At 35.6% G+C, this 12,169-nt stretch overlaps 1 protein-coding gene across 13 annotated transcripts in view; it reads left to right on the top strand.

Moving 5' to 3' along the window:
* Nucleotides 1–12,169, top strand: part of CDC42BPA (CDC42 binding protein kinase alpha) — a 146,671-nt gene that overhangs the window by 87,848 nt on the left and 46,654 nt on the right. For 8 of the 13 annotated variants that reach the window (XM_060754158.2, XM_060754156.2, XM_060754161.2 and 5 more), the window contains exons 16-21: nt 1,776–1,881; nt 3,065–3,189; nt 5,329–5,434; nt 5,741–5,889; nt 6,881–6,972; nt 8,532–8,608. In XM_060754158.2, the coding sequence (XP_060610141.2) occupies nt 1,776–1,881; nt 3,065–3,189; nt 5,329–5,434; nt 5,741–5,889; nt 6,881–6,972; nt 8,532–8,608 (655 nt within the window). Of the gene's footprint in view, nt 1–1,775; nt 1,882–3,064; nt 3,190–5,328; nt 5,435–5,740; nt 5,890–6,880; nt 6,973–8,531; nt 8,609–11,103; nt 11,152–12,169 lie in introns of all 13 variants that reach the window. The other 5 variants (XM_060754159.2, XM_060754150.2, XM_060754153.2 and 2 more) reach the window with 1 other exon arrangement.

Below are 12,169 nucleotides of genomic sequence, written 5' to 3'. Positions count from 1 at the left end.
TGGGAGACATGAGTTTAAGGCTAGCATCTCAGATAAAGGATTAGGACTCTTTAAGCATCAGATTACATTTTTGTCTTTTTGTGATTTAGAATTTCACCCGTTTCTCTCTGTTTGGGGAAAGCATTAAGTAAGCCTAACAATAGATTCTGACATAGTTAAGGCTATCCAAATTTATCCGTAGAGCATTGAAAAAAAAATCTAAAGATGTATATTAAAATTATTTTTACACCAAAATCAACTTTCAGTCCCAAACTCATGTAGCCCTTTAATTTGGAGGATTAAATATTAGACTTCCCAATTCTTGAAAAAAGTATTTCGGAATTTCTCTGCTGCTTACATAATTTGTCTAGAGATCTTCCGTCCTCAAGATTTAGACAACCATTACATGTCTAATCAGTCTGTCCAGTATTCTTTATACTTTTTCAATGAGCCGTGGGGCCTTTATGCCAAGAACACAGAGTGGTGACAGCAGACAATGGGTTGAAACTCATCTGTGAGGAAGGGGAAGTTTGTGGAGCTGGGCTTCCCCATCTCTTCTCCCCCCACCCTTAGACTCCCCTGAAAAATAATTTTCCTACTGCATCCCCTTGACCTCATTCATTAACTTTGGAGAGAGGGTGCCTCATTCTTACCAAGAAGATTTTCAGAAATGACAGGAGGGTTCATATTCTTTCTAAACAGTCTCCCAAATTGATTCTCGCTTCTGTAGAACGCAATGGAGGCTTCCATTCTTTCCTTTCCCAGTCTTTCCCTCCAGCATACAATAGTGCATTTGACTAGAACAGAAGTATAAGGAACAATGTATAAACTCAGGAAAGGTGATGTTGCTTGAAATTAAAGCAGATTAGCTTTTGATGATTCAGACACAGAGGTTTGTTATAATTAGACCAATTTTATTAACTTAACAGGAATCTTCATGCATAAAAGTTTGCAGAACTTGAAACCATATATGGGAACTCTTTCTTTGGGTTTGGCTTGGCTTCAGAATTACAGAGGGTTGTAAAAATAAATAAGCATATTTAATCTGAATATTTCCCCTGAATTGCAAACATTTGTAAGCAGGGATGGATACAATCTGCATCAGCTCCAGACTTCCTAACTTCCATTGTTTTTAAGTGAAATTTGTCTATGCTTATCTTTTACTGTTTCACATCCAGTATGTTTTATTGTGATATTTCATGAGTTTCAGAAGCTTAAGACTATCAAATTTAATCTAGCTATAAATAAAATGTCTATCAGCTGTTAACTTGACATTTTCAAATCTTACATTTTAAAAGATTGGTATATTAGCAGCACAAAGCACATTATTTTTTAGTAATATTAATACTAATATTTATATCCTGCCTTTCTCTTAAACCTTTCATTAAAAGTATAAATACAAAAGTTCTATGAAACACTTAAACATGAAAAGTCATTAAAAACCACATACAAAACTTAAATTTAAAAAAACAGCACTACACAGCATTACAAAAGCCCATCCAGTCTGTTTCTGAAAACCTGACTGAATAAAAATGTTTTAAACCTAATGCAAAGGAGACAATAAAATTGTTCCAGTTGCAGTTAATATTTCTGATCATGCATATTAATGTATATTGGTTATTGACAGATCTTCAGTTTCTTAAGAATACTGTTGAACTGCCTAAGTGGTTTCCCCACCAACTGTGATTTTCTATCTATAGAAAACCACAGTTAGTGGTAAAACCACATATACGTTTCCCAATTTCCATACTTTCTATATTTGTTAACCATTGATTACGATGTATACTTTTTCTTAGCCAAAGTGAAAGGGAGGAGTTTGAAACAGAGTTCAAACAGAAATATGAACGGGAGAAAATTTTGCTGACTGAAGAGAACAAAAAACTTTCCAGTGAGCTTGATAAGGTATGTACCCATATTTACTTCAGTCTAACGCACACCTCAATTTTCAAAACCCTGAAACAAAAAAAAATATATATTTGAGATTAATGTAATGTGCAGCAGCAAAAGGCGCACTCTTTGTAATTTGGCCATTACAATTGCTGCCTGCCTAGAATTCCTTCTTTAAAAACCGAAGTGTTGGAACATCAAAGCGATCCCCAATGAAAAAGAAAATCTTGGAGTTCATCTATGCTGTAGAATGAATCCACTTTAACTGCCTTGGTTCAATCCTATGGAATCGTGCGGGGTGTAGTTGTGCAAAGCCTGGAGCCTTCTCTGCCAAAGGAAGTGGATGCCTCACCAAACTACAAATCCCAGGATTACAAAGCATTGAGTCATGGCCATTAAATTACAAGTGGCATCCTTCAAGCTCCAGGTGCTCCTGAAGCAGCTTCCCTTTCGGCTTTGGCCCAGAATTAAGATCACTATATGACACAAATAATGCACACCCTAATTTTGGCAATGTAATTTAGCCCAAAAAGGGAATGTTAGATTTGAGTAAATACCATAATCCATGAGAAAATTAAAATACCAAGCAAAGATAGTGAGAGCTGCTCATTAAGCATTATTAGGGGATGCAACCATAGGATTTTTTAAGCTTTCAGTGCAGAATTAGTTAATTAATTCTAATTCCATTGCAGAGGTTCATATTAGATTATATATATGTAATTTTTTTTCAAATCTCACAAAATATCACTTTAAGTTTTATGTTGATCACTTTAAGAAGAGCAAGGTAATTTTTCTCAAGCAAAATGAAAAGTTCATGAGATACGCTTGCAAAGTCCTGCACAGTTGTCCCTCTACAAAAGCAAGGGCTTATACTCCATTTACTGTCGGCCTTCCATGTTCCCAATGTGACTTTTCCAGATTCAATTCATAGATTAGATCAAACCTTTTGGTCCTCCAGTGTGAGTCTGCATCAGCCAGAATTAAAAACATTCTGTTAATTTTTTTCCACTGGAAATTAACCACAGAATCACAGTGAAGGACCTAAAGATTCCCATAATCAAAACCTCAAAAGTCAAACTGCAAACATGGGGGAGTGGGGCAACAGTATATGGAAAGGTCTACAAATGCTGCAATGGTAAGCACAAGAGGTCACCATATCATAATCATATCTATAAATACTATTTTCAAATGTATTTAGCTTACAGCCATGTATGAAAGAATAAGCATGAGTAACCGTCAACTGGAAGAAGAGATGAGAGATCTTGCTGACAAAAGGGAATCTGTAGCACACTGGGAAGCCCAGATCACTGAGATCATCCAGTGGTGAGTACCTTAATCTTTTCTCTTGTCACTGTTCCTCATTTAATATTTGAAACTAAACCATTCTTGTTTTTCATAAAGAAAATGTGAATCTTTAGTCCCTGGATGTCTTTTAAAGCTTTAGAAAACTCATGACTCTCCTTAACAAATGTTAACCCATGTTTGGGTATGATTCATGTCTGTTCAAGTAACATACAATTTTAAGTAGTTTTTGTTATTTCAGGAAGCTTCCTATATGGAAGAATGAAAGGTTATTTGTAATGAAAACCAGTATACTTTTTAACTGTATAAATATATCTCATCTGAGTTATGCTGAATCCCACAGTTGTACACCTATTTGCATGAAAAAAAAAACCCACAGCAAGAGTCTATTAATTTCCCCCTACCCATTATGTAAAAAGCAAAGGATGGGCTAGTTTTGTACATGCAAAATGATTGGCTGCACTAGAGATCACTGCATGTGCAGCAATTTTTCCACTATCTTAGGTCCCCTCCAGAATTCTGCATATTTTAACTAAAATGGGAAATTTCTATTTAGCTGTTATTGGAAGGTCACTTTGTATTTTGTGTTATGAATGTAGGACTCTAAACAAAAGTGGCTTGGCTTGGTTTGGAATTCTAAGATTGAACTTAACACATCATGGAAGCTGATTTTTCAGTAATTATTTGAATAATCAATTTCTCCTTTTGGGACAGCCCACTTCCACTGCTTTAGCAGGGCTCAGAGGGAAAGACCTAAGCATACATTTAAACTGTCAGTGGATGAAAGAAATTTTATAGAAATGTATTTTTTCAATTTCTCCCAATTCCTAAACTATTTGTAAAATGTAACTTTTAAAAACAATGTGTACCTAAACATTTCCACAAATCACTTAGACTGTTAGAGCTTTGTATCATATTCATTTTAAGATGTTTTGCTTCCATTTTAGTGGCTTTCATAACAGCTGTATAATTAAATTTTGTATTAGAGTAAAAAGGGATAAACATAGTCTTTTTAGGAAAGCCCTGTTAGCTAGACTAAGTTTCACATGTAGTGTAATCATATTGTCCATTTTTAGACATAGTTTTCCCTTTTGAGCATAGTTATCCAGAGCTCTGAAACTCTGGAAGGCATCCTAGTGTGTAGATGCAACTTTGAAAAACATAATTAAAAAACCTAGGGATCAGGGAGCATTCTTTGCAAACCTTTTTTTTCAGATGTAAAAAATAATGAACCCAAAACAAGATATTTTCAAATCCTTTTTATAAACCTAGCCCTTTCTTGCCAAACAAAAGCTCAATAAAACAAATACATTGCTAATGTATTTTTTCAACAAACAAAACTTGATTGTAGTCCAGGACATGTTAATTGTTAAAACAGTCTGAAAAAGAAAACATTTTCTTTGTTAAAACTCAGAATATGAAGTCTGCCTCACAACATAACGGTTATTCCAGTTCAGGTGAGAAAAGGTTAAACTGTGTGCATCTAAATCAGGAATGGGCAAACTTCAGCTCTCGAGGTGTTACTCCCATAATTTCTAATAGCTGGTTTGTGGGAGTTGGAAGTCCAAAACACCTGGAGGGCCAAAGTTTGCCCATGCCTGATCTAAACTATCAAATAAATTAAAGTGAGCAAAACAGCTTGGGAGAAGGGAAGGGGGCTCACTCCTCCCAAGTTGCTTTACCCACTTAATGGCTACAAAACAAGAAATAAAGAGCATGAAGCCACCAGGCAGTGGAGATTTGTCTTCTTTGGAGGAAATTGGTGTGGTGGGGGGTGGGGGGTGGAATCCTACCCCATTCCCAGCCATGCTGAAAGAGGTGTCCCACCTTTCTGTTGGTCCACCTCCGGTCTTAACTATGAGTCATGTGTAACTTATATGTTTGTAACTCGGGGACTGCTTGTGTAGAAGGACCCATAGCCAACAGTATCAATTATGTATTGTAGAAGATATTGTAGGCTTCAGTGAGCTTCAGAAAAGTGATTCATAGTTTGTATTTTGGCTAACATTTATTTTTATATATATCAAATTCATTAATTTTATTAAATGTATCATGTGAATAGCTTCAATTTCATTTATCCTTGTGGCTTCACTTTCGCAGTAAAAAAACCTTATATTTGCTTTCCCCAAATTCTTAACTCTTATTCCACTGTTTGACTAGGGTGAGTGATGAAAAGGATGCTCGAGGCTACCTTCAAGCCTTAGCCTCTAAAATGACAGAAGAGCTTGAAGCCCTGAGAAACTCCAGTTTGGGTGCAAGAGGAACAGTAAGCTATTGATTTAAGATATTATTAATTCTAGTTCTAGGACTTCCTGTGCCATCACAATGAGTTCTGTCACCTGCTACACTATATCACACATGTACTCATTCATATTTCTCTGACTATGTGACTTAACTAATAATTGTGAATGGAATATTCCTGTACTTGCTCTTATTTATTTAGGAGCCCTTCTGTTCACTCAAAGACAAGACTAGATGCAACCGCAAGAGTTGCCAGAATTCCTTTGGTGAAGACAATACATTGAATTGCAAAGAACAAACAAGATGACTAAACAAATGCATTTCTTATTAGGACATGCCCTGGAAGATGCGCCGTTTTGCAAAACTGGATATGTCTGCAAGGTTAGAACTACAGTCAGCCCTTGATGCAGAAATACGAGCCAAACAAGCCATCCAAGAGGAGTTGAATAAAGTTAAAGCTTCTAACATTTCAACCGAATGGTAAGACATGGTTATTCCTGGGAAAGAGGTAGTAGCTTGCAGTGACTTTCTTAGAATGGCTTGCTGATAAACCAAAAAAAATAATAAAAAAAATCACTTACCATGACTATGTGATAGGAGTTTACTAACAGTTTCATGCTATCCTTTTATAATTTAATTTAAGCTTGTAATTTCCTTTTTTTTTTTTAAAGAATTACTGAAAATAAAATTTGAACCATGTTTTAATTTGACCAGAGTAATAAATATTTATCTGAAATTTATATTGGAACAAAAGTTCTATTGAACATACGGAAGCAAAAAACAATTTCCTTTCTTCTGTAGTCTGCTCTGTTAAATTAGAATATTCTGCAAGCACAGAAACACCCTGGACATAGAGAATACCTATTATATTGCTTACTCCAAATCATGAATTATTTAATATTTGTGTTACAGATAGAAGATATTAGATGCAGAACACATTATGACTCAAATGCATGTATCTAGACTGTAGGGCACTAATAGTAATTTTACATGCAGAGAAATCAGCAACTTCAATTTAGAATACATTAATTCGGCAGGCAGCCAAAAGGCAAACACACCCAGTAATGTTGGTTTTAAATAAAATAAAATAAATCTGTAGCTGAGTAAGAAAAATAATGAGAAAAAGGGAAGCATGCAGTTCTTCACATGAATATCACAATTGTGACAAAACAACAGGAAAATAATTAGTGTTTAGTTTTTGAATGAGCATGCTGTGTTGACATTCCCATTGTTTGTATTGTTGTTTGAAAATGGAAATACAACACAGTCCAAATCAGAAACAAGTCTTGATTTCCTTTTGAAGGTTCATTAGTACAATTGAACTACCTTTTGTTTTATGTTGAGTTTAACAAACGTGACTTAGATGATAGGGATAGTAATTGAACTTAGTTGCAGATAGTGTTCAAACCATGACCAAATAAGATAACCTATCTAATTGATTCTCTGTCTTTCTTACTGTTTATTTGTAAAGCAAACTCCAGGAATCGGATAAGAAGAACTCTGAATTGCTGTTAGAAATAGAGAGATTGAAAAAAGAGACAGAAGAACTCCGCTCAGAGAAGGGTGAGGGAATTGATGTCCAAATAAACAAAGCCAAAATCCACTTCATAGTGCTGGGTATTTCTTATCAAGAAAGTCCTCTTATAGCATGCTGACAGAATCTGGACTGAAGATTCTGACTCCTGAAGTGTTGTGTTGCCTTGTGCATGATAAGATGTACCCACAGCTCTGACAAAAATATAGAAACATGTTTATCTTGTGTTCATTTTATACTTTTGAAAAGTTGACTAGAATTGTGTTGGTGTCTTATGCACATGGAAGTTTCCTATGAAACTAATTGCCCATTTTTTTGCTGGTACGAGACTGTGTTCAATTCAAGGTTGTAGAAGCAAGGCCTCTGCATGAAGATGTGCATTGCACATGAGCACACTTGCAATTATATATGCATATGCCTTCCACGTATATGTATGTATACCGATTTGGTTGTGCAGTTGATAGCACATTTGGTGGGTTGATTCGGTAGCACAATGTTGAGTGGGTTGATTCAGTAACATTGTACATGAGCACACTTGCAATTATTATGCATATTTGGTTGTGCATTTGATAGCACATTTGGTGGGTTGATTCAGTAGCACAATGTTGAGTGGCTTGACTCAGTAGCATTGTACACGACCACACTTGCAATTATGTATGCATATGCCTTCCATGTAAATGTGTGTATACTCGTTTGGTTGTGCATTTGGTAGCACATTTGGTTGGTTGGTTGGTTAAGTAGCACAATGTTGCATTTCACTTCTTTTTTCTTGTTTAATCCTCACATGCATGCACACACACATGCAATTGCATTGCAGCACCTACATATTTTTGTCAAAATATAATTCAATATGGTGGTGCCCTTGCCCCCCCCCCCCCCCGGTCTTCTGTGCTGACTTTTTTCTGGGCAGGAGGTGCTATTACTTTGAAGATGCATGTTGGATATCTTTCAAGATAGCAGCTCTAGATTAGACCTTTTGTCTCGTTTCAGGATAATTTTTGAGATGAGATTTTCCCTGATTCAGTCTTATTCAAAGCTTTCTGTGCATAATTATTAGTCTTTTCTTTTTTTGATGGACTTTAGAAATGATTTCCAGTCTTTTTTGTAGTTGTAGTACTTTAACTCCAGCATTGTATGGCACAATTAATGCTTAACTCTGAATACAGAGATTTATGCTATGCAACCCTGATGAAAGATATTTGTCTTCATGGTTTTTTTCCCTGCAAATCCCATTATTTTTGTTTATAAAACAGCTGGTCCTTGTCTAATAGAGTTAGCAGTACAAAATAGTCTGTAAAAGGTTTTATATTCCAGTATTTCTTATGGAAAAGATCCCTGCAAACCTGAATGACTAGTTTTCCTTCAAATATATGGAATAGAGCGCAAGGAACCCTTGATATCTTTATTCCCTAATTTATGCTGTTTTCAGGCCTTCCTCTCACACGCACAACCCACCTCTTGTTCATCTTCTTGAGTTTTAGAATAAGCTGATTCATTTTGGCACAAGTAAATATTGAAATGAACAACCCATATAGGAGGACCAAAGTAGCCATTTTATGTAGATTTAAAACTTGCTGCTGTTTTCTAGGTGTAAAGCACCAAGACTCACAGAATTCTTTCTTGGCATTTTTGAATGCACCTGCCTCTGCTCTGGATCAATTTGAAGTAAGTACACAATTACTTGGATTTGATATCTTCTGGTGATATGCATATTTAGTTTGTGGTTGCTACTGTATGTGTTCCAGAAAAAAACCCAGATTCATATTAAAATAAAATAGAAAATTAGCAGAATTGACCAGGTTTTGGCATTCTGATGCATTCAAATGCATTATTTGTATACATTTATAAACAATCCTTATAAGTGCAACTTCTTTGTGTGCTTTACTTTAAACACATATTGTGATTAAAATCTGAAATTTGTCTCTTTCCTACTATTTTGTTTTCCTTGTATTTAAATATTTGTCTACATATCTTTAAAAGCTTCAAAGTAGTTGGACAATAATGTTATCATACCGAGTTGGCTAAGAAAGCACAGTAATTAATAGGTACAAAAAGATGTGAATTATAGTCAGCACAATTATTGTTTGGAAACACAACTGTCAAACAATGTACTGAATTTGGGGAGATTGAAGCATAGTGCCCAGAATCCTGTCAGTGCTCAGGATAGACCGTGGCAGCAGAAGGCAAATGGTCACAGTGATGTGGGGAAGCAAAGAATATTGTTAGCTGTGCTATCAGGAGGTGGATGTTGTCTGTTATGGGTAGCCTCTTTCTCCAGTTCCTTGCTTCCAGGTGAATAATCAGAATCAGAGTATTCTGGAAAGCCTGACTTGGAACATTTCCAAGAGCACCCTGATTCCAAGGACACACCAGAAGACAGGCATCACTGCATAGACTGGTGGGGCCAGCAGTATACCATTTTAATAATACAGTGATGATGCCATCCACTTTCTTATTTTACTGCACAACTCTATCAAAAGTGCAACTGCTAATAAAATGGCCTCAGTTTTTGTTTGGAAATAGCAAACAAAAACTGATTAATATGTGCAGACCATAATTTATTTATTCACATTTGTAATATTTGGTGAACATGTCATGAGGGGATAGTGAGAGTTGGCAGGGATGAAGAAAATAAAATTCAGTCACAGTCAGCTAAGAAAGGAAGTTGTTGGCACTCACCTACTCACTTAACTGTACTCTCATCTTTATGCCCATATTACCGTACACATCCACATTATACAGTAGCCCAGTATCTCAGCCAATAGAGAATGAACCATCCATAGATAAGCTTACTTCTAACACCATCCATTCAGGGCAAGGGATCATATATTCTTAGGTAAATCTTTTCTGATTGGATCCTTTCTTTCCCTATAATTTCTTTCAACTTGTCTCATCCAGGAAATGTCGTATCACCATCTTTCTGCTTTCTTTTGTTTATACTTTGTTCTTTTCTCCTTCATCTTACCCATTTCATTGCTGCCTGGGTTTAAAAAATATTTCTTACCTTAGCACATTCTTACTAGTAATGTCTTATCCCCCAAATTTCTTTTTTTATTTTTGTCATGTGATTGAGGATGGTAAAGTTAAAGGCAAAATTTGCAAGAATAGTTGTAGTTATCAATGCTCAAATGCCCCAAAACATGTCTGCATTGTCAGGAACATATGTATGCTCTTAATATGGTCCCCAAACTCACTTAGTCATAAAACATCACTCACTTGTGCCCTTCTACTACCATCACTGGTTGGCTTTTCCACAGCAGCCTGTGTTAAAGTGTGATTGATTGTCCTTCAGCCAGGTTTAATCCACCTTAAGTTGATCATAGTTTCACCTCTAAGATAGATGCAACTCTAATGGGCATGAGGTTGCTCCAACAGTTAGAGGCTGAAACATCCAAAGCCACAGTCAACAAGGAGATCCAAGGAGTGGTTAAGGAAGGGGACAAGGTTGACCTTAATATCCCCCCAACAACTCTATGGTTTGCACACACAAATAATTAAAAAAAAAGTCAAGGAACCACTCCATATAGTCTTCTCAGTCAACATCCTACTCAAAGTATCTTGCAATTGAGCAATCTATATCTCATCGATAAACATTGGTGTGTCAAAGAGCCAGTTCCACCCAGCAAAAGTTTCCCAATGTTTATTTGATATGTCAAAAAAAGAGTAGAGTCTGCCTATTCCTGGATTTCAAATGTATAAGCAAATTCGTCAGGTACAGAAACTTTCACTAATTTACTTCAAGCCATTAATCATCCAGGAACATTTTTTTCTCTTTCTGCTGAGAATGGTACATTGAAGAGGTTACCATGAAAGTCCATTCTTGCCAAGGAGAATCCACCCTACCATGGCAAGACATTTCCGATTTTCTCTTTCTGAGAATCTGCAGGACAGAATGGAAAAGAAACCAGGGATCCAATTGGAAAAGCTTACTTTTGCCCCATCTGGCAGCAGTAGGAATAAATGACAAGAATGAACTGCTATGGTAGAATCAGTTCATTAAAAATTATAATAAAAATTCTCTATTAGTGATTTAGAATATATCTGTAGTTCAGTTCTCTGTACTTCAGATTTCAACAATATGACAGTTCCGGCTATTATCAGCAAACAGAAGCTTTCATCTACCTGTTTTTCTTTCTTTACTGCTCTGTGCATAAAAATAGGATTCCTTTTCTTCGTCATCATCCTCATTGATTGATTTTATGGATGACGTAAGTCTTTCACTCCCAACTGGCAAATTACTCAGTATAAAATAGATTCATTTGGTAATTTTGCACAGTAATGCAGTCATTTTACTAATCTGTGCCATCAAGAGCATGAAAATCAGCAAGACAGTTTCTGTGCTCCTGATACATTTATATTCTATGTAGTTTTCAATACTGTTTTTAATGGCATTGAATGAGAATTGGTGTTGTGCATGTATGTTTTCCCTTTGTTTTACTATTGAAAGGAGCTTCAGTACTTGGCTTGTTTATTAAGATGCCTCACAGTCACTCTGTAATAATATTCCTGCCATTGGTACTAATTCTGCTTGGTCAGAAATTGACCAGTAAAATTGGTAGCTAAATTTCTTTTTGTTTGATTTGGGGTGAACGCAAGTGTATTTTTCTTTTCTTTTCAAGCTGTTTTCTTTTCTCTGCTCAGTTTATTTCCCTTCGTATTAGTGGTTTCTAACCCTATTTGGACATCAGAGTGTTAACTAAACATTCTGACAATCATACCAAATGTTTCTCCTTTACACTTTTTTGATACTAAACATTGATAAATTGTTAATTTACTTCAAGCCAGTGGATATTTTTGGCAAATGGGTACTTTTCAAACTGACTGCATTATTTTAATGTATATTCCTTTGTAGTAGTTATTGCATTAGAAATTAGGAGTGTTGTCTCAGAATATACGCAGCTCATTCTCTTTATAACATTGTCTCTTTGAAAATATCCTGTTGATAAAGCTGTCATCTTAGCTACTTTAAAATTAAATGTAGCTGTGACAGAGAACACCTTACTACCACTTGGCAATCCAATAAAGAGAGAGTGGTGTATACTCATATACTGATAAAAAAAATCCTTTTATCAGATATACATCAAGTTATGGTGTGAGTAGTCTTTTAGATTAGTAGTAAATGTAATTGTGATGTTGCCTTCAAGGATTGAGGAATTATCTGAATTAATAAGAAAAGCAAAAGGATTTGCCTTCTGAATGAACCAAAGAATTTGCAATTTTCTATCC

Source organism: Anolis sagrei, chromosome 1 (assembly GCF_037176765.1).
Source record: "Anolis sagrei isolate rAnoSag1 chromosome 1, rAnoSag1.mat, whole genome shotgun sequence".
Lineage (NCBI taxonomy): Eukaryota > Metazoa > Chordata > Lepidosauria > Squamata > Dactyloidae > Anolis > Anolis sagrei.
The sequence above is the reverse complement of the archived record's forward strand: the minus strand, read 5'-3'. Positions and strand labels throughout refer to the sequence as shown.